The 27491-nt window shown below is 38.6% G+C and overlaps 1 protein-coding gene across 2 annotated transcripts in view; it reads right to left on the bottom strand.

Moving 5' to 3' along the window:
* Positions 1–27491, bottom strand: part of NELL2 (neural EGFL like 2) — a 140933-nt gene that overhangs the window by 56591 nt on the left and 56851 nt on the right. For both annotated transcript variants that reach the window (XM_042017927.1, XM_042017926.1), the window contains exons 11-13: positions 25093–25195; positions 21944–22072; positions 7984–8109 (exon numbers count right to left, since the gene is read on the bottom strand). In XM_042017927.1, coding sequence (XP_041873861.1) covers positions 7984–8109; positions 21944–22072; positions 25093–25195 — 358 coding nt within the window. The remainder of the gene's footprint in view (positions 1–7983; positions 8110–21943; positions 22073–25092; positions 25196–27491) is intronic.

Below are 27491 nucleotides of genomic sequence, written 5' to 3'. Positions count from 1 at the left end.
TAATAGAAACCAGAATCAAACAGGCTTTGAGTTAAAAATCCTCCATGCACACAAGCCGACTTCTACAGTGCTTATTACTAATAGCAACCCTGGCAGGATAGCTGGACACCATCGCCCCTGTGGAGTTTGCACTGCTCTGTGGGATAATGCATGTACACGTTACTTCTAATGTAACTGGGGTAGGGGTGGGGGTGTAACCAAAATTGGAGATGGAGAGGCAGACAGTTCATCTTGCCCACATCATTATGTTCTCCAGTGAGACTGGAGAACTGTTTTGCTGACTAAAACATTTCCTTACTCAAGCTGCGGTATGTCACTACATACAGTGATGTGACAACCAGCCCCTGTCAGTACGCTTGTTTATTGCTCTGTCCCTTGCACCATACTGAGCAATTATTCTGCTTTTATTTAAGCACAGCCAATGAACTCAGCTGCTTTATAAGCTGCAGAACTTGAGGAAAACTTGAATGTTGCTGAATTCATCAAAAGTAAGTCAAGGGAAATAAACAGGAAGAAATTAGGGTTTTTTATTGTTACCATGTCTCACATTATGGCATTTTCATGTAGCCAGGCTGGGACACTATAAGCCTATGACTCCCCTGAGGTCATATTCTATTTTTTTAACTTCTTTGCAGCAGTGGAGGGTAAAGCGCATACAGCAGCGCTGAATAAAGTTGCATCTTGAGGCCACGTTTAGTCACTTATTAAAATGTGGCCTCATTTACCAATGTACTAAGCACTATCAGTTCTTATTACCTTCAGGACAACTTGTGGATACACTTGTGCATCTGAAAAAGCAGGCAAATTTTATACTTCAATTAACTGAGGACAAGCATGCAGCTTTAAACAGAAGATGAATGACTTCATTCAACTCTGGATTACATCACTCTTACAGTAGCTTTTGTCCATGGAAACTCAGACAACTACACTACTCTTAGAAGAGGTTAGTGTTGATGCTAAAACACAGCCCACATGCCTCACATGTAAGCTAGATTTTATTTATCCTTTTAAATACAGAAAGGTATTCTTCTTCAGTTCTCAGAACTCATTTGTGGGATCTGAAATGTTCAGTTGGAAAAAAAAATAACTAGTAATACATGATACTGGAAAATACCCACACTGCACAGCTAGCTGAAATCCTACCAATGTACACTGTACAAAACCATTTGCACCCCACATCAGAACCCAGAAATTTACTTTTCCTGAACATGTGAATTGGTCTGCGTTCTAGGGAATAAAGATGGATTTTACCTTCAGCATTCTCACAAGAAATTCAACAAAACTTTTTCTCAAATATCCCTGCCCTTAAACATTACTTCTACTGCACAGTATAGAAAAAAGTACGAGATTTCTCAGACTGTTGATGTCCCAAGCAATTGACAGATTTATAAGTCAAAAATAAACCAATGAAATCTGAACAGAAGCCCACAGGCAGATGCACTTTTATGAACTTGAGTTTCTAGATGCCAAGAGGAATCATTCATCCAAAGTGTGTCAGAGTACTATGTTAATAAAAAACCCCATGTGACAGGGACTGTAGTTCCCCTCAAAAATAAATGTAGCTTGCAAGAAACAGAAGATAACAACTGGGAAAAAAGCTAAAGTCTTGATAATCTGGGGATCTGAATTACAAATTGTATGAGCTGTAATTCCAACAAAATTACAGGTCCTTATAACTGGCATTTTAAAGTCCTTCCAGATACCAGACTGCTGGTTCCCAAAGTGGAGGCATCTGTGCTTGGGGGATAAGGATGGGATGCACTTGCACTTTCTCGTAAGCATCCTCAGAGGATTTCTATTGTAAACAAAGTATTCATGAAGGAAAAGGAGACAAGACCTAAACTTTGGCTACACACTATATGAAAAAAAGGAGCAAAATGCTAAACCAAAAGGTATCTTTCTCAAGCAGGGACATGACTAGTGGCATTAGCTGAAATCCAAGCAGATATGTAGGTTGTTTATAAGTCACAGATAGGTAGAAGAATAGAGCCAAACAGGAGAGCTTAGGAAAGACACAGTTTTGACTGCTATGGGCAAAGCAAATGTAAAATAAATCCCAATGATGTAGCCAGTTGGAAAACATTAATGGCTGCATAGGAAAAAAAGGCACAAAGATGGACAAAAGAGTATCAGATGCATGAGGGGGGAATGGGCTAAGTGTGGCTATCAGTTCTCTATGCATTATATTGAGGTAAATTTTTTCAGTCATCCCACAATATCATTAGAGAGTAAAGAATATGGGTCAGACGTGAAAGACTTATGTCAAAAGGTATTGGCCATGCATCTGCAGGCTGGCACTTTCCCCTATATTTTCCTCTTACTATTGAAACCTCCCCAGTAATTATTAATTAGTATTACTGTTTCCATAATTCCTACTTTTTTGCACATTCATCATCATTATGCAACTAAATGTGTAGTTTTCTCCTTAAATCTTTTCCATATGTCAAATCAATCTCCCCAGACTCTTAATTGTTTTAATGTTGATACTGGAATTCCTTCCAATTTGCAACAGATTTGTGATTTAATTTGATTTGCAAAATATGCAGAGCTGCCAGTATTCCCAAAAATTAACATTTCAGGTGTCACTCAACTTGCTACCACCATGTTTCTTGGTAATTTATGTGAAAACTATTATTAGACTTCAGTTTACTGTGAGAGGCTATCACAGATAAAAATTAAATGATGCTGAATGCATTGACACCATATTCAGAAACATGTTGTTAGGAAAATCTCTGAGACTCACAAAGACACATAGGCTGAGGCAGAGGAGGAGGGAGGTCTAGCAAGGTCCAGATGGATACAGCTAGTTAATGCCTGGTGGATTCAACATATTCCTCATTGCTCTGAGTAAGTTTTTCCATATGGCCAAGTCAAAAAGACCAAAGCCGTGGGCTTTGAGCAACCTGATCTAGTGGAAAGTGTCCCTTCCCATGGCAGGGGGGTGGAACTAGATGGTAGTCAAAGTCTCTTCCAACCCAAACCATTCTATGATTCCATGATTCTAAAGAACTACTTCATCCCTTCTGTCTATTTTGATTCTGAAGAACAAACCCTCCAAATGTTCCCAACATAGTGATGAGATATTACATAAAAATCCTTCACCATTTTCTTCAGAAGTCAGAAAATAAATCCTGGAGCACAAACGTGATGGTACTGGGCCATAAAGCCCAATAACATCCTCACAGATTTATAATCTCCACTTGGTTTGCCACCTCCTTTGGCTTCTAAGTTACTATTTTCTAAAAGCAGTAGCAAAAAATCAGCATGACTTGGCTAAAGTGAAAATGAAAATAAAAGACAAAATAATCTGGAATAGATTGATAAAAACAGTTATGAAAATATTACATGGTCTTCAGACACTTGAAACATGTATGTGAGAGCCCAGTTCCACGTGTGGCAGTGGTCCCACACAGCTCAGATGGACATCGTTGCTAATGCAGCCAGAGCATGCTTGGAAGAAGTAGTCAACAACTTGCAACATGCCTGGTATGCTTTTAATAATTAATCAGTTAAGAATCCACATGTATTTTCTGCCCAAGTACAGCACAATTCACCAGTCTCACTGGTGTCCGGGTACAAAGTTGTAAATTACTCACTTCTCTCAAAAAACCCCAAAACCAAATCCTAATAAACCATAAAACACAAACAGAAAAAAACCCCAAGAAATATGTAATACATTACATTTCATAAACCCCAGGTGACAGCAGGTACAAACATTAATTCAAAGATTCTGGCTTATATACTAATACTTCATATGTCCTTCAGTCATTTATCATCTTGCCCAGAGCACAGGCACAGGGAGAGTCAACTGAATACACTGTCCTAGGGTACTCCTGGAGAGCACCAACACCTGCCTCACCAGTACCACTAAATGTGAAACATGAAACAGCCCCTGGGGAGGAAGTCTCTGGGACGGTAACATAAGCTGCTTTACCTCCCCTACATCATCTCAGTGACGCCAAACCACAGGAAAGGCAGGGCACACCACCAGCACTTCCATCAGAGCCACTTCCCCTTTTTATGCCAAATGGAAAGCAAAAAAATAAGTAAAAGGTGGCCCGTGATTTTGCACAGAAACAGAGCCTTGAAAGTCATCTGGGGCTCAGAAAAAAAATGGCTTCTCCAGATAAAGGAATACACCTTCCTCTGCCTTAATACAATCTAAGGAGGATGCACTAAATCTCACAGGGTCTTGTATCTTTTGTTCCATTCTTCTTGGTTTACTCAGGTGAGTGGTCCCTATGCAGAAAACTGAAGACAATTGTTGAGACTAAATACGATTAACCATTCACTGTGGCTAGTATGAGTTCTTTACTGTTAGAGCCAAGTGTGAAGAAGAGAGCTCTCATCTCTCATTTCCTAACTTCTCCCATAATAAATGGTGGAGGAAAAGACATCCACTATGGTGTTCAGAGAAATGCTACCAGCTGTGAATTACACAGCAGCCTGAAAGACTGGAGGTGACATTTGGTCCTTCCTTGTTTCCTGAAGGAAAACTTCCTTTTTTCCAGCCAAGAAAACAGCCTGTGCATTTCTGTAATCCCATGCAAAGTAAAGACACAAATGTTATTATGTCAGAAAATAACTTATTACCGCAGGCCTGGTTCCTACGGTATATCACCGTGTCCCGCAGCCATAGGGAGGAGGAGAGAAGATCCAGCAGGCAGGAATTGTGCAGCAAGATTGATTTATTTAATTATTTTACAAACTCTTTCATAGATTTTTTTTTTCATAGTCTAATTGGACAAAGGATCAGCCACCCCTTGGGGGTGATTGGCTAAAATCCTAAAACATCCATTGTCAAAATATTTTTCTACTATACCATAAACAAGACTTTTCAAGGTTGCAGGTGGCTTGGTTGTTTACATTCCCTGCTACCTCTTCTGCGTGAGAGAAAAGTCTCTCACGGATGTAGAAAATAGGAAGAAAATCCTTGCTAGCAGCATTTTTGTATGTACAATAACTAAACATTCCGATTTGATCCCAGCTAACAGTGATGGTGCAGCAGCATACTTCTGCACATATAAAACCACCTCAGCAGAGACTCATGCCATTTTCTACCTTCCTTCCCCCAGCACATCATCATTACACTCCAAGTTCTGGAAAGCAAAGTAGAAGGGGAATGAGACAACATCATTGTAGAATATCAAAGTATGGTAGCCCAGGGCATATTTTTATGCCTTTAATTTGCAGTTTGTGCACCCATTTGGCATATGGGTGCAACTTAGAAGTCATCTCTCCTTCTCATAGCTATGATTGATTTCTGAACATAAAAATCAGTCATGAACAACAGATTTCTGTGTAAATATGGTTGTGACTAATGCAATCTAACCCTGAGAATCTTGGTTCCAATATGAATACAAATAACAGTATCTGAAATTGATGTCTTCATTACATCCTTTGTTGTGAAAATAAAAATGTAATTCAGATCTATTGTAAAACTTGCAATAAACATGCCAGGACAAAAGAAACTGGAGCTGTTTTGGAAGCAGCTATAGGCTGTCTAAATCAGTCTTTTGTGTGCACGACTCTGACAGAGATGGATAGCACAGATTTCTTTTCGAATGTCTTGTACAGGAGAAAAACTCTTCAATGTCACTGATTTTGTGTCTCTTTTCTATTTTGATCAATGACTGCTAAATTATATGTATGTTCATAGGATGGAACAATAAGGTATGTTAGTCTGCCAGCAAGTTGTGGACATCACTTACATCATAACCTGCCTAATCAAGGTTCACATATGATTTTTCAACATCTTCCTGGGCTTCAGCTATCCTGTGCAAACAATGACATATTTGTGCCAAGCTACAGTACATTTTTTTCCTGGTTAGTAATATTCCCAAGGATGTGCCCCCATAGCTGCTTCTCCAGTTTAGAGTGTCAGGTATTTTATGCACAACTACAGTTTCAAAACTGGATTCGATTACACAGCATTACAAGAAATTGTGACCTGAAATATATTTTAAAAATTTAACACTTAGTAACACAAAGGGTCAATTGTTGCTTGTTTGCCCCATTCTTGTTATTCCTGAACTGGATTAAAAAAACAGCCTCTTCTTCAGTTTCCTCGATATTTCAGCTGGCAAGTTAAACCCAGAATTGCCAACAAGGCAAACAGAAACTTGATAAGAACTTTAAACTCTGCAGAGGGGAAGAGAGGGCTGAATGACTACATTTTTGCAGACATTGACAAAATTCAAAGTGCACTGGACTCTACATGCGCACTGAGAGATTTGGACAACTGCATACTATACAACCCCACCAACATAGTCCTGGATACATATTAACTTAATTAGCCAGTGCCTCCACTGGAGGTGCTCACACAATAGTTGTGGAAACAGAAAAAATAACACATTTATTTGTGACATATATACTTAATGATGTTAGGTTGCCATTCATTGAAATTCTATCATCCAGCGGGGACTGTGTCCTCATGGTTGCCTGTCAGTATCCAAAATTCACTAAAATGTAACTCCAGAAAAACTCTGTATCTCATAACAGCATGCTTCAGCAAGTATGAATAATGCAATGTGTGGAATCTCAAGAACTACCTTTATTACATTTACAGGCATCCAATGCCCCTGCAAAGTTGGTGATGTTTTCCATTTGCAAAGTTCAATCAGAACAGCAAGTTAACGGAAGCCAAGTGGAAAAAGTATCACACGGATTTAGATACAGTCAGCCCTAAAATAATCCCAATATTCACACTCAGGAGGTAGTGAAACAATTTCTTTACTCAGCTGAGAGTGTGGAAAACGTAAGAGAATCATCAGAAACATAGTGGTTGCTTCAGAAAGGACCTGCTGTGGGCAGTCTTTGTAACTTGGGCCTTCAAGAAGTGGGCTCACTGCAGTAAAACAGTGCTTGCCAATGTATGAGAGGAATGACAAGTACAGATAAGACAAAGCATTCACAAAAATCACATGGTATGTGATTTGAAATCCATGTCCCTGAGTGTTGTGCATGTTTGGCCAAGGAAATCATCCAGTTTATGAAGCTGTTTCTGTACCAAGACATATCATTGATGCTAAAAATGCCAAGACACAATGGACAGAACAAAATTAGAAATGAACTTCACAGTGCTGCCTCCACATTCTGAATACTCTCATCCATTTATAGCCAATTTCTATTAGATAATTCAAGAAAGCTTTACTGAAAAAATATAGCCTTTTATAGAGAGAGCTAATTTGTTACCCTGTGCACACAAAATAGTGATACTGTTTTGTTCACTGAGAAAACATGCCACATCATTGATTCATTTTTTCTTTATCTATGTTGTAGGAAAACACACAGGAACACTTAAGAGTCAGCCTGGCTCTGACTCTGATACCAAAGGCTGTTTTAAATGTCCAGAGTTCATTCCATAACCCTAAATTACCTTGCAATAAAAGAAGAGCAGAAGACAGAAAGTCAGCGTGAACCAAACACGTCCACTGGCAGTAGAGCAAAAAGGGAAGATACAGATATAAGACTGACCATCATGTTGTCCAGTGGTTCGAGGCAAGCAGAACTCCTGCCCTCGGAACTCAGTATTCACCTGGGAAACCTGACTGAGGATGGAGAGCTCCAAATGAGGACACAGCCACTTTTAATATGTAGCAAATTTAACTCCATCCAAAGTTTGCAGAAGAGTCACTATGCTCCAAGAGGAGCTGTACTGGTATGGAACATGGAAACCAAGTAAAACAACACTATTTCTGCTTGCTTATTTTCCTCTTCAGTCTCCTCTTTTTAATCAGCACCCAAGACCATGCATACCCATGAGACAACCCAGCCTACCTCACAATTTCAGGCAAACAGTATGACCTACATATACTCTGTAAAATGCATTAGCTTTTCTGCACTGGATTTTGGTGTTTATTCTGTTTAACATTTCATTTAGATGCCTTGTGACTCAAATAAAGATTAACTTTAGGAGAATCATATCAGTACTCCTATACACCACCATTCTGTTGTTTCCCTCCAGAAATACAGAGCTCTTACCTGTACATGAATAATCATCAATGCGTATGTATCCTGTTTTGCAGACACACATAAAGGATCCTGGTGTATTTACACACATGGTGTTCTCACGACAGTAGTGCCGTCCTTCAGCACACTCATCAATATCTGTGAACAAGGCAAAGAGGAACACAAGTCAAATTCAGCAGTATTTTTTGTATCTCTCGCTACACTGCTGTTCACTTCCAGCAGTAGTGAGCCCGACTAAAGAGTTACACTGCATTTTGGAAAGCTTTTTGGCTTTCTGCTTTTAAAAAAAACTGCTTGAAATATTCAAACAAGAGAAGCACCCTGAGTTTCTGTGAACAGCTGTTAGTGGAGTTACAAAGAAGATTACATTGGCTTACATCTTTCCTTTTGAAGCGCCTCTAATGTTATTCCTATGATTTAAATAGGAACAGGGAAAAAAAAAAAAAAAACAGGGTCCCAAACAACTGAGCAATGGCCTCAGCACTGCAATGGCATCCGTCACTGCACCCTGTGCAGTCCTCTCAGTCATCAGGACACAAACACACAGCTATATGCACACTATCTGCCTTTGATCTAACAGGAACTACTGTTTAGGAAGAAGCTTTAAGGAACATGGCAAGATCTGAAAGGACCCTGGAACTCAGTATAAATTTCTCTTAGAACTATCAAGTAGTCAATCAGATTTTTAATATATATAAACACATATATCTATATCTGCAAATATCTACATACATATGTATATATACCCACTGTACCTGTAAGAATCTCATTCATATAAAGATCTGCTCTGACAGAAAAAAATACAACTTGCTAAAATACTTGTTGGGCCAGAACACCCTTTGCAGTGTAAAGTCTCAGAGCAAACTCCCAATATAAATGACTGTAGCCACAAAATTCAAAACGAAATTTTAAAAATTGTTTTTTTACTCTCTTGGGCTTCAAAATTAGACATGTTTCTTTTAGCAGGTTATACTTCAATGGTAAGACAGAGAGAGCACTACAAATGACAAAAAAACCTTCTGCATAGTATTATTATACTGCAAAGAAGAAAAGCTATGCTTATTTAGAAGTGCTCAGTAGCACACTGTTCCTGTAATACTAATGATAAAGACATCATTACCGAGATGCTCAGTACACCTATTTATATTGTCATGCAATGTGTCACTGAACCTTGCTACCAAAGTATGCTCAAAATCAAAAGGGCGGATTGTTGGCTTGGTTTTTTTCCTGCTCATCAGTTTTGACTTCCTCCTTGTTTTCAGTGATGTTTACAGCTGTCAGTGTTGAAAATAAAATCTCTGGATGGAAAACCATCTTGTTGCAGAGTCTAATGAGAGTTCAAGACAATAGACTGTATATATAAACTCAAACCAGGGTTGATTTCTTAATACTGCGATGCTAAATGTCAACGTTACTAACTCCTGTACTTTGCTCCTGCTTATCCCTCAATTCTTCTGATCTTCCCTGTGTCTTTAAATCAACAGGAATTTACCAACTGCACTCATTGACCGCTCTTTTTTTCCCCCCTTTTGCATTCTTAGAAGATAATTTGCCTTCCTGTACAAAACAGTGTGACACACTGAATATTAGTGATTCTGTAGTAAGTTTGGAAAAAAAAAATTTCCACAGTTCCTCTGCCCACTGGATTCTGCTGGAGAAGCTGGGCACAGTTGGCTACAAAACATGAAGGTGTCCACTGCAAAAGAATTTCATGACAGGTACTTTGGCTGGTTTATTTCCCTTTTCCTTGTAAAATCTGCAGGCATGAAAGAATCATAGGTCTATTAAGGCACTTGTTTGGAAAAGCTAATCTTGCAATTTTTATGTACATGCATACTTGCACAAATGAACGTGTATTTACAGTGAGCACATGAGCACACTAAGGTTCCAAACACATTTTGTGAACTTCATCTAAGAGCACCACAAAAAAAGTGAAGCTATCATAAGACTACCACAGCTGGTTTTGCACAGAGTGTGGAACAGGGCACAGATCTCCTGACTCACAGATGTTCTGCAGAAACACAAGTACGCAGTTCACAAAAGCAGCCAGCAGTTACAACATATGCCTTAGCCTCTACAACAAATGATGCAACTTGTGTTTTTCATAATTCCAGTTCACAACTCCATATTAAATTAATTGTGTTGATTTGTATTTAAGTAACAACATCAGTCCTCGAGTAATTAGAGGCCTTATGTTCTCAGCATCAACAGACTGCCTAGAAGCCAGTGCTGGCGCCCTCAGAAAATTCTACTTAAAAATCCAAAGCCTCTGAAGCATTAAATAGAACTTTCTGAAAACTATACTAATGATTGCTTTGGCAGGTAAATAGCCACAGGAGACCCAAAATGTCAACAGTTTTTATTCTGCAGGGAAAAACTTGAAGTCAAAGCTCCTTTGATTCAAACCTCCTAATTTAGAAATGTTCTGAATAAAAGCTTTCATTTTGCCAACATACCACATATTGAGATTTTGAAAAATGTTTTATTTATAATCATCTTTTTTTCCCAAACCTTGCTTGTTCAACTGATACAAAAAAAAAAAAATTTAAAAAAAGAAAACCCAGCCCACAACTGTTCAGGTTAACTTTGTTCATTTGGACAAATCTAACGTATTGTTTTTTTCAAACTGATTTGCAGAGATATTATTCACATTCTTTAAATGATCACTGGAAATCAAAACTCCCACCCAACTCTCTGTTATTGCTACTATCACAAGATCTTGTTATATTGGCTCCTAAAGGCTCTCTACACCATGGACCCACAGCAGGTAAGAAGATGTTTTTACAAACAATTTGCAACTTTAATACTAAGTAAAGATAATTAATATAAAAAACGGTAAAGTAACAGTCAAATGACAACTAGTCACACAGAGATTGACCACACTAAAAGCCTGCAATTCCATTCCCATTTTGGCACTTCCCATGCAAACTTCAAATACATGAGGTTAAGGTATTACAGATCAAGGAGGACTGAACTAGGGCAGGTAATGAGCCCAACATCTGTTCTCTTTCAAAGGTACCAAAATAAAAGCCTTTTCATCCTTTTCACTGGTTGAAAACACTGGTGTAGCCTTTTATTCACCTGTCATGGTGTAAGCTCAGGTGGCAGCCAAGCCCCAGGCAGCCACTTGCTCACTCCCCAACCAGTGGGATCAGGGAAAGAATAAGAAGGATAAAAGGTAGAAAACTTGTGGATTGAAATAAAGACAGCTTAACAGGGAAAGCAAAGGCAGTAGACACAAGCAAAGCAAAACAAAGGACTGATTCACTGCTTTGCAATGCCAGGCAGGTGTTCAGCCAGCTCCAGGAGAGCAGGGGCCCATCACATGTAGTGGCTACTGGGGAAAACAAAACACCATCACTCCAAACATCCCTCCTTCATCCTTTTTCCCCCACTGTATCTACATGCACGATGTCACATGGTGTGGAATCTCCTTCTGGTCAGTTTGGGTCACCGGTCCAGGCTGTGGCTCCTCCCAACCTCCCAGGCACCCCCAGTCTCCTTGCAGAGTGCTAATACAAAAGGCAGGAAGGCCTTGGCTCTGTGTAAGCCCTGTTCAGCAATAACAAAAACATCTCTGTATTATCAACCCTCTGTTCAGCACAAATCCAAAACACAGGCCTGTACTAGCCACTGTGATAAAATTAACACTACCCCAGCCAAAACAAGCATGTCACCTTTAGATATAAATGCACAACAGAGAACCTTATGCATTTCCATGTCTAAGAAATCCTACAACATTTATCTTGATTTCCTCCTGCCAAAAAGCCTAGTTAGCATATTAATGCATATTCAGGTCTTACTGTTCAGCCAGTAAGATGCTGAAGTCAGTTCAATAGGATGAATGCACCACTCCAATGGCTCTACACATTCAACAATAAAGACTTGTGTGCTTGAAGTCTGATGTGATACTGAGCCACCAGCTGTGATGTACCAACAACAGTGTAGTCATGGAGATCATCAACCTGCTCTGTTCCCAGTGGAACAGATAAAAGAGGCACCTCTGGGAAAACTGGTTAGTGCAAAACTGTTCGGAATCTGCACTTCAGCGATTTATTTATACTTGCAAAAACATCAAAAGCAGAAAAAAAACCCAAACAAAATAAAAAAACCCACATGCCTTTCTTTATTCCCCCAAGCACTCAAACAAAATTTATGCAAAATATATAACCAAAGAAAAGTTTCCCTGTATCCCTTCCTCCTGTACCCTAATGAGTTTGCTGCCCCAGAGTCAAATTCCCAGTTATGTTTTACAATCCAATTAATAAGAAGAGAACTTGACCTGAAATCTATAAATCATTGTTGACCAAAGCCTCACACTAACAAACAAAGCCTTTCCTTAGGCCTCCCTATACATCACTGCCTTTATCCACCACAAAAGCCTGCCAGAACAAATGAGTCTGGTACTAAGTCAGTAATTATGAACTGTTATGAGAAGAGGCTACTCCCAGAATTGAGGATCCTTTATGGATATTGTCCTGCCTCCAGCTACTTCCCTTAAAACTCAGTAGTGATTTCCCTGGCTACTGTATACCTCTCTAAGTGTGACCAGGGAAGTGCTAAAACTCTTGCAGGATTTTTGCAACAAATAACATTAATTACCCAGGAAGAGAGGGAACAGGAACATGAAAAGCTTTATTTATAAAAGAAATTATTTCATAAACACATTAAAAATCACCCTAAATACAAGAGCAGAGTAGACAGACCTACAACTTAAAACAAAACAAATAAAATCCCCCAAGGGTTTTATGTTAATAAAACAACATGTCTTCACAGCCTATAAATATCAAGCACCACATTTACCTGCTCAAGAGGCTAATGTTTTTCCACCTCTCACACACAACTTCATTAACACACCTCCATCCTGATCTGACGGCTCCGCTGTGAATCTTGGGCCTCACTGCTGAGAATCCCAAGGATGGATACCAGTAACAATGATCACAGCATACGGCTCTCAGGCCCTTAGCTTTATCACTACCAACCTGACTCATACAGAGAGACAAGCAGTGAAAGATTGAGACTCTCCTCTGGTCCCTGACCTAGAAAAAGGGCATCACAAAATCAGCAGATGCTAATCAGCAATTAAGGGACTGTGAAAATGAACAGTGACTGATCACAGCAATCAATACCATTAAAAAGGTAAATGAGGATTTAAAACTTTTAGAACAAATATAACCTGTTCTGCACCTGGAACAGGATCACAAAGAAAAGAAGTCCCTTTACTTTGTCATCCCTCCACCAACAAGTCCTATTTTTCTCACTTTCTACCTCTGACATGAAGCTTCTCTGCTGTTTTCCTCTTCCAACAACCTTCTACGTAACTTTAGTCCCATCTTCAGATCTAGCTCACTTTGTCTCTCCTCCTGTACTCAGCTCATCCCTTCACCCACCAGCAGCTCTTACTCCTTAAAAGGAAAAGAACAGAGCATAACTTTGAAGCAAGATCCCACCAGCTTACCCATCTGTGAAAGTATTGGGCTTTTTTATTTCCACCACCAAACACACTACCTTCCCAACTGCTCAAATGTTTAGTTCACTAAAACTTCCTGGCTCAACTGCTCTAATAAAAACATTCCCAGTACGGTCTCTCACACTTCCTTGACTGTATTTCTAAGCTCCTATTCTCTTCAGCTTCCCTTCATTTTCACCTACAGTCTGGTTTCAATATCTTTTTTGTGTTTTGGTTTCCATAACACTATCTTCTATGTGTCTGTTCTTGTGTAAACCCTTTCTCACTTGCTGTCTAAGATGACAAAATATCCTGGGGCTCTGGCACAGCTCTTGATCCTCCTCCTCCCACTACTATTTCTAGACTCTCCATCACCTGTCAAACCTATGGTTTAACTACTGCTGTTACCTCCAGTCAGTCACAAAACCACCACTGCACTTTTGTTTTGCTTTGCTCTATCAAATCCACTGCACCAATTTTTCCAACTGACATATTCCACAAAGGATCTAACCAGCAACTTCAATCAAAATTGTGTATTTTTTCACAGTGTTCCATATTATTTATTCCAGTTGACAACACCACCATAGTTGTTATCACTCCTACCCTCTACAGATAATTTTCAACTTTTTCTTCTCTTTACACCCTGTTCCTTTGGTGCTACCAACAGCCAGTAAAAAGTCTGTCTCTAACAGCAAAATTATCAAGAAGATGTATACAATCTACATCCAAATTAATTTGTGCTTTTGGGGGCTTTTATTACTTTTATTTTTGCCTACCTTTCTAGACCTGTGTGTCTCTCCTCTCCCAAAGAGAAAAGCACTACAACCTAAGGAATCACAATTAATCTAGCCCTGTGAATCAATTATAAGAACATACCCCACATACTGAGTTAAAGCATACAAAAATAACCTCAAGTACACACAAAGACCAAGAAGAGTAAAATAACCTTCCATTATCCCCACCATGCTGCTCCCAAAACAGAATCTGGTCATTAACAACTCCTGTACCAATGCATAGGGAGTGTAAGAAGAATTGGGCAGTTACTAGTGTATATTGATTTTTACTGAATTATTAATAGAGTTGTAGAGAAACTGGGCGAGTTGGATTATAAGTGTTAGCACTGTTGCAATTAAACTAATAAGAGACTTATATTTTGACTAGACTGATAAAGCATCAATTAGACTAAAATTAAATTCTAACTATTGGTTCTTCACACAAAGGCATGTTCTTTCCTAGCCCATAACTAAACTGCACAGATAACACATATACATATTGTATACACCTTGGTGCTTTTCCCTTCATGCTATTTTAGATCTCTGATCTTTGCTTAAGTTCACGATTTCTCTGTGCATCTCCTGTGAGGAGACCATCAGGAAAAAAAATACTTTAAATAAAAGGACTCAAAGTCTAAATTCCTTGACAGAAGTTCTATATAGCTTTGCAATACAAAATATAACATTACAGCATTCAGAAATATCATTTTTAACAGTAAAAAGAGTTGTTTTTATTTCAACTTCCCCCAGTTTTTGGAAAGGAAGACAGACTGTTGAGATAAAACTGTCCTTGTTAAAACATGCAGTAGGAGATATTGCTCAACAGCTACTCGTGAATGTGAGATTCTTGGAAGAAATTAAAGCCTTTATCTCAGTCTTGTGAAAACATCACTGGACTCCACACACATCATGTAGTTTTAAAAATGAGTATCACAGGAATATTTTGAAAACAAATATTGTCCACCATCATGTAGTATTTTACTTGGCAAACTGCATCTTCTTACTATTTAATATCTTATAATTAATTCATATAGTAGTGTATACGTGATGAAACAAGTAATTATACATAGTTATTTGTCAGACATGAAAGCATCCTGGGGGGCCTTTCCTTAGGCTCCAAGTAACTAGTCTGATACAGTTGCATACTGAGAATAAAAAGGATGTTGTACACGATTAATTAGAGAATTCCAAAAATCAGAACAACTTACTGACGCACCAGCTCATGATCCAACCCCCTTCAGCACTGCACTTAGTTAGAAATAGGTCTGTAAATCTGAATTGCAAAATAGTATTTTTCTTTTCTTATTTAAGTATGACAACTTCTCATCATTTTGAACTGTGAATGTCAAGAATTTCAAAATACTTGCCACTCTTCATGTTTTTGTTTCCCCCTATTTCAAAATGGTAATAAGGAACATCAATATTTTTATACAGAAATTACAAATATGTATCAGGTTCTTCTCAGGAAGACACAGCACAGATTGTATTGCACCAATGTATTTTAAAACTCCCTACTGGCAGACAGTAAAGACAGTACCTGTAAGCAGTGGTAAGGCCCCTGTGTGTGGGTTAGACTGTATTTGGGGTTTGGGTAGGGTCTAAATCATGCAGCATATTCTTGTCAGCTCCCTGGTAGATTACTGCCCGTGTTACAGAAAAGCGCCGATATCACAACTCAGCTGTCTCTCAAACTGTGCCAAACTAGTTATGAGTACCATAACAGATACAAATACTGTGGCTGCTATTGCTCTGCACTCTCCATGAAAGAATATCTATTTTAAATTCAGTTTGCCTTAATGCAAGGCATTTCTGTGTCTTTGTTAAAACCCTTGGGGATCCAGCCTTTATGTATTGTTAAGATGCGTCACACATTTAGACTGAGGTTTTAAGTTACAAAAGAAATCCAACCATTTGGCTGTGGGTACTTTTCACACACTGAAAGCACCTAATTTTTTCAGTAGTCCCAGCTAACAGTGAAAACTGGGCCAAAAGTAAAATAAGAACAAAACTAAGACTTTATTTTCTTTTCTCTTTTGCTTGGAGGTTGCAGGTCTACTTAATTTGTATGGAAACCTTCACCTTAATTTCTCATTTGAAGCCAAAATACATCATATTTTTTTATTGCTAGTGGAAAAGGGCTGCTCTAAGTACAATAAAACCTCTCCTTACCAGATACTAGTAGCAAGGTTTTAAAGTTTTCGAGAAGCTCCCTATATATGATTAGTTTCAGCTGTTTGGTTTTTTTAATTGTAGTAACGTCATTGTCAGTCCTGGCTATGGCTGGATGATAGAAAGATTCTGAACATAATTACTGCAGAAAGCAAATAAAATCAAATAACACTGAATCACATCCTGCAATTTGTACACATACAAACTATCCCACTGCTACAAGTGGTGGAACTATCTGTACCTCAGAAGGCACCACACTTTATAAACTGGTGTCAGGGATACTGCTTGTGCACTTTAAGTTGGGAATAAGCTTTATTGTTTTCCTCAACTGAAGCAATGGCAGACAAAAAGGATTGGTCCCGCTCTGACACACTGACACATTAAAACTGCTTTTATAATTCTTCATATTAAGATTTCTCAGTAACATAATGATGGATATAAGATGACACTTAGTGCTTTTGATGAAAAAAATATTAATAATTAGTAACATATTAATAGTATTTAATATTAATGTTTCATTTTAATATTAATACCATTTAATTCCTTTTTAATAGAGATTTGGAAATAACATTCTGCCCTCCTGGAGTGAAAGGTTTTCCTTCTGCTTGACTGGTTTTCCAACCCAACTCCAAATGACTAGGTACTGACTCAAATACTGCCAGCTGATGGAGGTGGAAATCTTTATTTCTTAGCTATATGTGATACCATTGACACTTCTCACTTCCAAAAAATAATTTTTCCAAGAAGAGGGCAGTGGGAGTAGCCTTCCCAGGTTCACAAAGCTGACAGTACTGTAGAGCTTTTAAGTAGGACTCTTATTGAAGAAAAATGGTGCATACCACAAAGACAGCAAAGCTAGCAAATAGCCCAATACTGTCTGTTAAAGACCCAGAGGACTTAACAGAATATATTCTAATAATCTGAGGTTTATCTCCATTATGGAAGTCTCTTACTTGCACTCTTCCCAATATTACACTTATTTTAAGAGAAAATATATTGTTGATAACTGTACTTGGCCAATACGATGCAACGGTGTATCCCACTGCAATTTGACTATAACTATTTATCCTTTACAAGATTTCTTCTATTCACTAAAACCTGTGAAATTCAGATTAATTTTGAAAATTTAATTTGTTTTTTTAAGATTAAACAAGAAGATAAACAACAGACTGTACTAATTAGGTAACTGAAGAAGTGCAAATTCATATTGTTGGGGAAGATGGTTAAATAATGCATTACTATTTTTAAGCATACACAGAGATAAATCAGTAAACCTTTCCAAACAGAATCATAACATACAACTTTGAGCTAGGGGACACCTGATAAGGTCTAACCAAGAGGCATTTCTGATGTGCTCCAGAAATCTCTGTAAAGAGACAATTTCTCCTCTAAGGCTGCTAACTTCCCTCCACTGAAAATGATTCGAATCAAGCCAGCTTATTCAAAAGCAGATTTCTCAACTGAAAACCTTCTCCCCTCGAGGGACAATCATCAGTGAAGCTGATGTAATTCTCAAATCTAGAAAAAGTCATTCAGTCTTTGGTCTAACTTCATCTGCTACACTTGAAACTGGGACAAACATGACAAGAGCAGAGAAACTAGAAGAGTTACTGAGGAAAAGGATAAATTAGAATATAAATGGAAAATTGTTTCACAAAAAATTGTTTAATAATTCTAAATTATGCCAGATTGTTAAGTTAGCTGTGTTGTGTACAGTGCAATTAGTCCAACTAAGTTTCCGAATATCAAAAAATAAACATTATGGTCCACACACCCATAATGTAAATTTGTGATGTGTAGAGGGCTGACCCTGGTCAGCAATTTAGTGCCCAGCTCCCTTCTTGCTTGACTCTTCAATGGGATGGAGGAATTAACGAAAAGAGCAAAAGTGGGAAAAAACTCATGAGCTGATATAAAGACCATTTAATAAGTGAAGGGGGACAGGAAAAAAAGTGACTCAAAGGTAACAACACTCTAGCTCCCACCAGCAGACTGATGTCCAGCCAACCCCTGAAAAACAGCCACACTGTACGCCTGTTTTCACTACTGAGAATGACATCATAAACCTAAACCACAGCACCAGCCACAGGCTGCTATGAAGAAATTTAGCTCTATCACAGCCAAGATAGATATGTGACCTTAAACAGCCTCTGCATTACGCAAAATCCACTTGATCAAGAAGTAAATAACCCAGTTCTCTCAAGTCATGTTCTGTCTTGGTCTCCACAAAAATTACTGTATTCCCCTGTCTTCTTTCTTGAGCTTCCTTTCTCTGTTTAATCAGCAATCCTTGGCAGCACTTCTGAACTGAAATCAGATTTTGCACAGAGATAGTTGAAATATGCTCCTCTACATGCATCAGATTATCTTCATAGCCAAGAGTCACAACCTTTATCCTGAAAAGCCTTTTCAGCATAACTCTACCATCATAAAGCAGCAGGTATTGAACACTATTTGAAATATATTCCAGAGGGTGATCTTGAATTTGAGAGTACTGCAGATGTTGCTTTGGGAAAAACTAATTACGCTTCACCAGAACACCTGTTTTAGTAAAATGTTGATGTTAGGCAGGATGCTGTATTTAAAAGCACCTATGCCTGGGCAGCACAGCATAATCCATAGACGGCCTGCCCACAAAGTATCTCAAACTGCATAATAGCCTCAGGCAGAAAATAGATTGAAAAGTATTTGTAATAAGGCTTACAGCATGTAAATGAAGAAATACCAATTCTTTAAGTATTGCTTTACGCAGTACTCTGAGGGAAAGCTAAATGTGATGTAAATATTAACAAATATTATAAACCAGAAAGTTATAAAAGTATCCAGAGATCACACAGCTTTGGAAAAGCACCGGTTCATTCCAGGACAGAAGCCAAACTCTTCCATCATTCAGCTAAAATTTATGCAGCTTTTCCAGACCCACACTGAAACCAGCTTTGAGTGTTTTTATTTTTGTTCTTCTCCTTAAGGGGAAGTTTTGCCAGTGGGAGCATCACTATTTCTGTTTATTCTTTCAATTTTGACAGGGCTGGAGAACAAATCAGGATTGTATTTAGTGAAACATGGCTCTAACACAGAACCAATGACATCCTATTTTGCAGTATATATGAAGTTTGTGCAGTGCAAACACAGAAACAGCTCTCATATCTATGGGCTCTAGCCATTACAAAAAGCCTTCTCTGAAAGGCTTTGTGTTAACTCGACATTTCTATACCTGGCATTGCTTGCAATTAAAGACCAAATAATGGCAGAGTGAAGGAAGGGCATCCACTGAGAAAGGGAGGTTGGGACCATTTCAGCCTTTCAAGACGAGGCATAGGATTCTGAAAAGACTTGGTGTTACACTATTGCTATTGTGCCATTTGCTGTTAGTTAGTTTAGTATATAAGGTAAGAGTCCCTTTCCAGAAATAAAGAAAACCTCTGCTCAAAGAGACATTAGAACTGGGAAAGGGCTACAGTAATAAAAGCACAACACTGGAGAAACATGGGTATTTCAGTCCCCTGCCCCTTATCTTCCACAAAAACAATCAAACTTTCAATTTGTAACCTTCCCTACCATCCTTCCAGCACATGGCCCTCGCAGTCAGTCAGGGATGGACAGTCAAGGACAGGTCTGGACCCATGTACCAACTGTGCATAGCTCAAGTGTGGTGCCAACACTGCAGCTGGGGCACGGAACCAGCAGCAAAGCCAGGCAGGCAGCTTCACTCCTGGCAAGGAGAACCTTTTGGGAAGTGACCCAGCCTCCTGAGCTTTGCTTATGTGGGCACATTTTCCTAGTGTAACTTCTTCCCATTACCTTCAATGTGAACAAGTGTTCCTGGATCAAGAACATTTTTAAGTGACAATTTAATGCCTTCAAACATAATATGCAAAATTAGTACTTTTATGTAATGTGTCCCAATCTTTTATTCACTTATGCATGTTCTCTGAAAGCAGTTAAGCAGATTCATAATTACCACGCAGAACCAATGTCATTTGCCCATACAGGAACAATTGGGCCAAGAAATCTCAAAAAATCATCATACTGAAATCAGGTACCGCACAAACTGGTAAATCCTCTTATTATAAGAATGTATCAGCCTCACATATGATAATCTACTGTGTCCTCATCAAACATTTCACCCTCAATGCTGATAAAAGTTTCTTTTCTTTTTATTGCTTATGGCATGCTTGGCAAGTTCCACACAAAGCCACACACTCTAATGTGAGAGACTTGGAGATCACAAAGAAGGTGGAATTTGTTTTTTGCTTTCATTCAGCAGAGTGACAACAGAGCTGCAGGAAAAAAATCTCTTAAAACCCCTAACTTCACTGTAACTCCATTGCTCCAGTGACTCCCTCAAATAGGGAAAGGCTGATGAGTTCCTGGAAACACAGATCCATAGCCTAAGCCACAGGATAGTCTCCAGAGACTATGGGATAAAAAGTGGTTGATGCTACAAGTTACACAGCAGGTCCTGATGTCAGATGCCTCCTGGAACATGATGAGGGCAAGGGATTTGTTTCTGTATGATTTTTAGCTCTGCTTCTCAAAACTGGCTTACATCAGAAGGCTTACCATAAAATTAAGGAGAGATGTATATGAAGCTGAATTAATTACATGCTCTTTTCCTGAAAACAGCCACAAATTCTCAAACCTAAATCTACAGATGAGCATTTCCATTGACGTTAATGCAGCTACTAATTCAAGCAATCTGCAGGCATTAACTTCGGCAGAGTTCAGCCAAAGGAACAGTCTTAAAAGGCCTCGATTTATCCCATTTATTGTGCATCACCAGAGAATAATGCAGGTATTAGGAGGGACTGCAGAGCACCTTAAACTACATCTACTCACAGATGCTTGACTTTCAATTCAATCTGAACAGAACTACTTATTAGTCAAAGCCCATCCTGCTGCCAACACTTAAGCTTTTTGGTAAGAATGGCCTGACAGCACACTGATATTACGTGTGTACAGACTCAGGGTTTTCATGAGGAACAGTAACAGCTAGCCCAAACACCGGAGACTGTGCAGAGGACTTTGGTTTCCACTGCTGGAGTGGTGATTGGTTCCTTTCACCTGATTATGCTACATTGTATAGATGATTCTCTTCTGATTAAGTAGATTGTTGCTCCCTGATACCAATAGAGACACTCAAACAATGACTCTTTACTCAGTATGATTAACAGTACCAGAATCTAGTCTATATCATTTCTTACTTCCTGGGGAGAGAGAAGAGGAACAGGCAGCAGTGAAAAGAGAAACTGAATGTTACACTGACTTGTTTTTCAAATGGTTGAATTTAGGCGGCCTAAGTATCTGAATACCAAGAAAAAAAAAATACAGGAAAATTTCCCTCTGGAAACATGTTTCTAATTCAAGACCTCAGCCATATTAACTGGTCACCTCCATGCTGATCAGATTTTTAAATTTTTTTCTTTAATTACTTAATCAGAGAAATTATTTTAATTGATCAACATGCTGCACATCTAATTCATCGCACTGAATATGTCTATCCCTTTGACAACTTATGAAGCAATACATTCATCCCACAGTAATTTACACAACAGTGCTAAGCATGTGTACAAGGTATCACCTTCACAGTAGGCATTGTCCTCTCGAAGGGCTCGGAAGCCATCTCGGCAGCTACAGACAGCTCTGTCCTCTAGGTTTCGGCAGACAGAATGCTCCATACAGTTATGTCCTTCCGTGCAAAAGTCATGACCTGTACAGAAACAAGCATGACTGAGGGTTAAAAAGAATCCAGGGATTACAAAACATACCTGTCAAAGACAGTCCTATCTTCTTCTCAGTTAGGTCAAAGAATACCTTTCTATTGTCTGTGAGATACAGAAAAATAAATTGTACCAAGCATGAAATGGATGAGAGGAGTAGTAAAGGCCACGAGAACAGACTGTCTCTAGGTCTTCAATTCAATTTCAGGTTATAGCACTGATCTGAAGCAGCTGGATAGGAGGCTTGCTTAAATCCCCTTACTGTCTCCTTGTCATTGTTAATTACTTTTACAGGACATGTCTTAATTATATATTTCTTGTCACTTTCATTTTTTTATTTGTTTATTTGCACATATATAAAAGAGCTTAACAGCTTAGACACTCAGCATCTCATTTACCAGTGATATTACTTTTTTTTCTAGCACTTTTAGTTCCCAGGTGTATTTATAAAATCCTTCTGTATTTAACGGAAAGTCTTTGATAAACATTGACTTGTTTTGCTTTACTCTCCCCTTATCTCTTCCCTTCCTCCACTAACTGAATACTCTTTCCTTATTGCATCGTTCTTTCCATTACAGAGAATTTTATTTTCAAAATCTTACCTGTTAGCCACCCCTATTTCCTATTTTCCTATTTTCTCTTTTCCATTTTTCCTGAATGTGGCCATTTTACACTGCACCTTAACTACAAATTTTTAAGATTGTGAAGTTCTTTTTGAGGCTGGAAAATTTAGATTGAACCTTTCAACTCAGTAGGTTTCTTTTTAAATTTCTTCTGTTTGCTCTCATGAAATTTAATGATTTAATGTTGCTGAACAGCATTAAATCATCCTTTTTTATACTGAAATCAAGCTGGTTCTAGAAACTGACTTGAAGCTTCTACAGTTTCCAGATCTGTATATAAAGGTGTGGAGCTTGTCTCCTTCCCTGTTTTCTCATTAATTTTATTTGTTTCAAGTTTCCTTCTTTCACTGAAGCATTAATTGATCAAGCAGCAGTACTGTTTTCCAATAATTACTTTCTTCTCTCAAAACCACAGGAGACCTTGGGAATGTGGATCAAGCTCAGGGGACCAGGACTGGTGTAACAGCAACAGCTCCAGAATGCAACCTGGCATCAGGCTGCAACACAAGCCTCTTGCAAAATAGCAAACTTATTTTTTGGCAGTAAAGATTATTACTTTTATCATTCCACCTGGTTTCTGCTTCATATTTTTCTGTGAAAGAGTTTCTAACCCCTAACCTCACAGAAGCTTAGCTAAACAAGGACCCCAAGCAGGACAGTGGCAGCAGAGATGCTTGGAGGTCAGGTCAAAGAAATCTTTTTGCACTTGGACAGCTCAGGAACCAGTGTGAAGCAGCAGGAATGAAGCAAAAGAAGAAAAGGAAGCAGAAGATCCCATAAAGGCAAAATGTTTTACTATTGAGACCCAGTGATGTGGTTATGACAGAAACATCACAGACCTCTTGTGAAATGAAAGGCTGATGTTTTTCTTTCTCCTGCTGTGGGCTGTCTCTCTAACCTAGAGGTATGCTTGGGTAATGTTACTTAAATATTATCATTCACCACAGCTACCACAGTGCTGGCATCTAACATAGGACATTAAGGAGCAAAATACTCTACACTTTCACTGTGCTAGAGGGTCTCCAATACTCCCTGACGACAACAGAAACATGTGCATCAAGAGCAACCCCTGGCCATGGCAACATCTACTCCTTGGCTTTTTGCTGCCCTCCTCACTGAATCCTGAGTTCATGGCAAAGCAAGAGTCTTATTTCTGGGTTTCCTTGCCTGTATTGGATTGTATCAGAATTTGACATTAACTAAGAAGACACGTCATCCAGAAAGGATGAGGGCTTTCATACTGATTTATTATTATTATTAAGATTCTCAATACTTAAACAGCAGCTGTATTAATAAACAAAATACATGCTACTGAATAACAGCCTGCCACAGCTTCTTGTTTATCGAATAAGCTCTTCTCCCCATCAGAAGTCAAGCTAGCATAGTTCAGGAAGGCTTGAAAATATTCAGAAAGCACTCAACCAACATGCATAAAAAATTTTTAACTATAGAAAGGCACAAGAAACATAGAATCCTTTTCTCTCAGCTACTGCAGAGTTAATAAAAAATTATCATTAAAAAATCCTTTTTGACTGTGACAGACTTGAAGACCTGTCTTCTCTTAAGTTCTTTTCTTCTACTTTCTTATCTCTCTGCTTGATGCCATTAATCATATCACTCAAGTTTGTGCTGAGTAGCACAGAAACAGCTATAGCTGCACTCTTCACTGAAGTATACCTAAAATCAGCCCAAGAGTCTAACACCTTCCTTCATGCCAGGTATCAATTTATCTTATTTAGCTATAGAAGAAACAGATGTAGCTACTTGAAGATGCAATTGCTCAAAGCTTTGAAGGCACTGGTGTTAGTCCAGATCAAAAGGGTGGGCCAAGGACTCAGAGCACTTGCTACACCTCTCTTCTTTGGTAGGGATCACACTGGGTGTAGCACACAAATGTGCACAGCATACCAAAATATTCCCCAAAGTTTGTGCTCATAGATGCAGACAACAACCCCAGAGAGGTAAGCGAGTTACTCCAGGTACTTGAACAACTGCATAGCACAAACAGTTCTCTGAAAGAGATACCTCAAAGCACCTCAGAAAGATGCTGGCAAACATGAGTATTTCTCCAATCTATTTAATTTGGACACTGGAGTGGGTGAAGGGGAGAAAAACTGCTAGTTATGTATATGATTTCTTAGACTTTCCACCCATTTTTGGCTGGAATAAAACACAAAAACATGTTTCAAAGAATTCACATTACTAAACATTTTACAAACAATTTTCAGATGTCACAGTGAAGTTCTTACCTATTCAGTTTCCCAAGACCTACAGTGACCATCATGCATAGGAGTGTCCTATTCAAAATTATCAGAAAAAAAGTCTATTTGTAATCTGTAAGAATGAAAAATTACACTGAGCCTATATATATCCTGCTATTGCCTTACCTTTACAGATTTTGCAGCAACTGTGAGATAAGGGGATCTGTTGAGATTCTGGGCAGTTCAAAACTGTACAGCTATCTTTCGGAATACGCTGCATTTTGTGGTCCTGTTAAATTGAGGTAATTGATTAATACTGTGAGACAGGAAATAAAGAAAGTTATAACTTTAGTGGAGTTTCAGCATTATAATGCACAAAAAAAAACAGCCCAGGCCAAACTCCAGGTACCTTCAAAAACCATTTGAGAGGACAAAATAGCATGATAAAAGCATCAGGAATTCCCCTATACTCAAACTTTTTCAAGCAAGCAAAGGTGATGCAACAACTCTCATGCTTCTCCTTTCTTAGCTGTCAAGTAACTTGCCTCAGAAGTTTCTCTTAGCATCATGCCTGAAAGAGTAACAATTATTTCTAAAAATCTGAAGCAGCAGATTCCAGAGACAAGGGTCCCCATAAAGAATACTCTAAAGAAGCTTCTTATTTATACAGCAAGCAAAATCAAACTTGAACATCTCTGATCTCACTGCTGTGGCAGTAACACTGAAGGAAACTAGCACTGAGTCCCTATTAGGAAAGAGAGAGTTTCTCAGCTAAGTTTGGATCAGGCATCTGGAAGTGCAGAATGCCACAAGATGGTATCTAGTATCTTCAGGCACTCAGTGCAGGTCACATGAAATCACTGCAGTATGGCCACACAAAATGCTTGCCTTAGCAACCTGGCTACCATGGGTGTACCACCTTTAGGCTCCCTCAGGCCATAAATAATGTGTCTTACAATGCTCTAATCATGATAGGGCAAAGAAAGAAAACAAGGCAAACAACAACATGCTCCTCAGAGGCATCTGCCTTACAATAAGCAATGTGGTTAAAATAAGACTTCAATGTACTCAAGACCCTGCATTTCTTCATGCAAGAAAAGCATCTAAAATAATGCATATGCCACTGTATGTATGTGTGTGCTATTATTATTATTATTGGTCTAGCATTTAATTTTAAATCCTCTTTAACTGTGAAATATAAAGATGAACATGAACACAATGGCCAATATCAAAATTACTGCTCAAACTTTACCTTAGACAATCTTGACAGAGAAGCCAACCCTAATCTGATAATACAGTTAAGCAAACCAGCCACAGATGTGCTGTACACCAGAACAAACAAAACCCGTCAATCCCATAAGATAAATTAACCTTTGATAGAAATAACATCAATCAGGGTAGTCTGGATTTAATTTAATTCCTTTGTAAATTCTAATCTGGAAGATAATTTTTCATTCACTTATTTATTCAAACAGAAATATTACTCAAACAGAAAAGTGCATGCCTACAGCACACACAACTGCAGCAGCCAATAAAAACAAAACATGATGGTTCTAATTGCATCCAGACAAAAAGAAAAAATTCCATACATTACCTTGATAACATCATTATAAGCCTTCAAGCTTGAAACCAGTACTTGTGCCAATCCTACTAATACCTCTTGACCTGAAGTCATTAATTATATCCTTTTATGAAAGCTCTGGTAGTAATAAAATAATGCCCATCTATGAATTCCTAAATGACCAACAAAGTTTACAGTACATGGATTTTCTGCTCTGAATTATCATTCACAAGGCCGTTCAGTCCTTGAAAAACCAACATTTCAATCAGCCAAAGCTGCTGCTTACTATTTCTACCGAGACAGTGAGACAACCTATGAGAAAACAAGTCTAATCAACAAAACACAGACTAGCCCAGCCAACAGAGGCATTTTTTTCATACAGTATCGCAACTGCCAGCTGCAAGAAACACAAGGCAATGTCACATCACTTTTGATGGTTCTTAATTATATCCATTGACTAATCATAGAATTCATGTCCTGGGTGTCATGTTGAAAATATGAGCTTCAGAGCCCTAAAAAGCCTACAGCTGAATCCAAAATTATTTCGGGTCAGCTTCTCCTTGCCACTCTCAAAAGGGTTTCAAGCACCTACTGCAGGAATTAAGCTCATAAAGATTAAAATCAACAGTAGTTAGACAAGAGTTTCCAGTTCTTCTTTGTAAAATACACCTTTTAACAACTGTATGAAAATGTTTGTGATTCCAGAAACTGATCTGATGGACAGCTCCATGGCAAGAGGAGTTGCTTGCCTCTTTTTCTCTGCCCTAGAAATGTGCATTCAGGTTTTCAATTCCACCCCGCAGCATGCAGCTCTCTAACCAGACAGGATTCTTCCCCATCCTCCCCAGACAGACAACACAAGACTCACTGCAGCAGTTTGTGTAATTCTCAACCCACAACTGTCCCTGGGGTATATTTTGCCATTAAAGTGTACTTGTGCCCTGAAGAGCAGCTCTGTTCAGGCAGCAGGGCAAGACTCAGCATCAGGTATGTTCTGTTTACAAACAAAAACCCCACCCCTACT

The sequence above is a fragment of the Corvus kubaryi genome, unplaced genomic scaffold, assembly GCF_017639235.1.
Source record: "Corvus kubaryi isolate FWS band 111438036 unplaced genomic scaffold, C.kubaryi_AGA036_p1.0 137, whole genome shotgun sequence".
In the NCBI taxonomy this organism is placed as follows: domain Eukaryota; kingdom Metazoa; phylum Chordata; class Aves; order Passeriformes; family Corvidae; genus Corvus; species Corvus kubaryi.
This window is presented reverse-complemented; position numbering and strand designations above follow the sequence as displayed.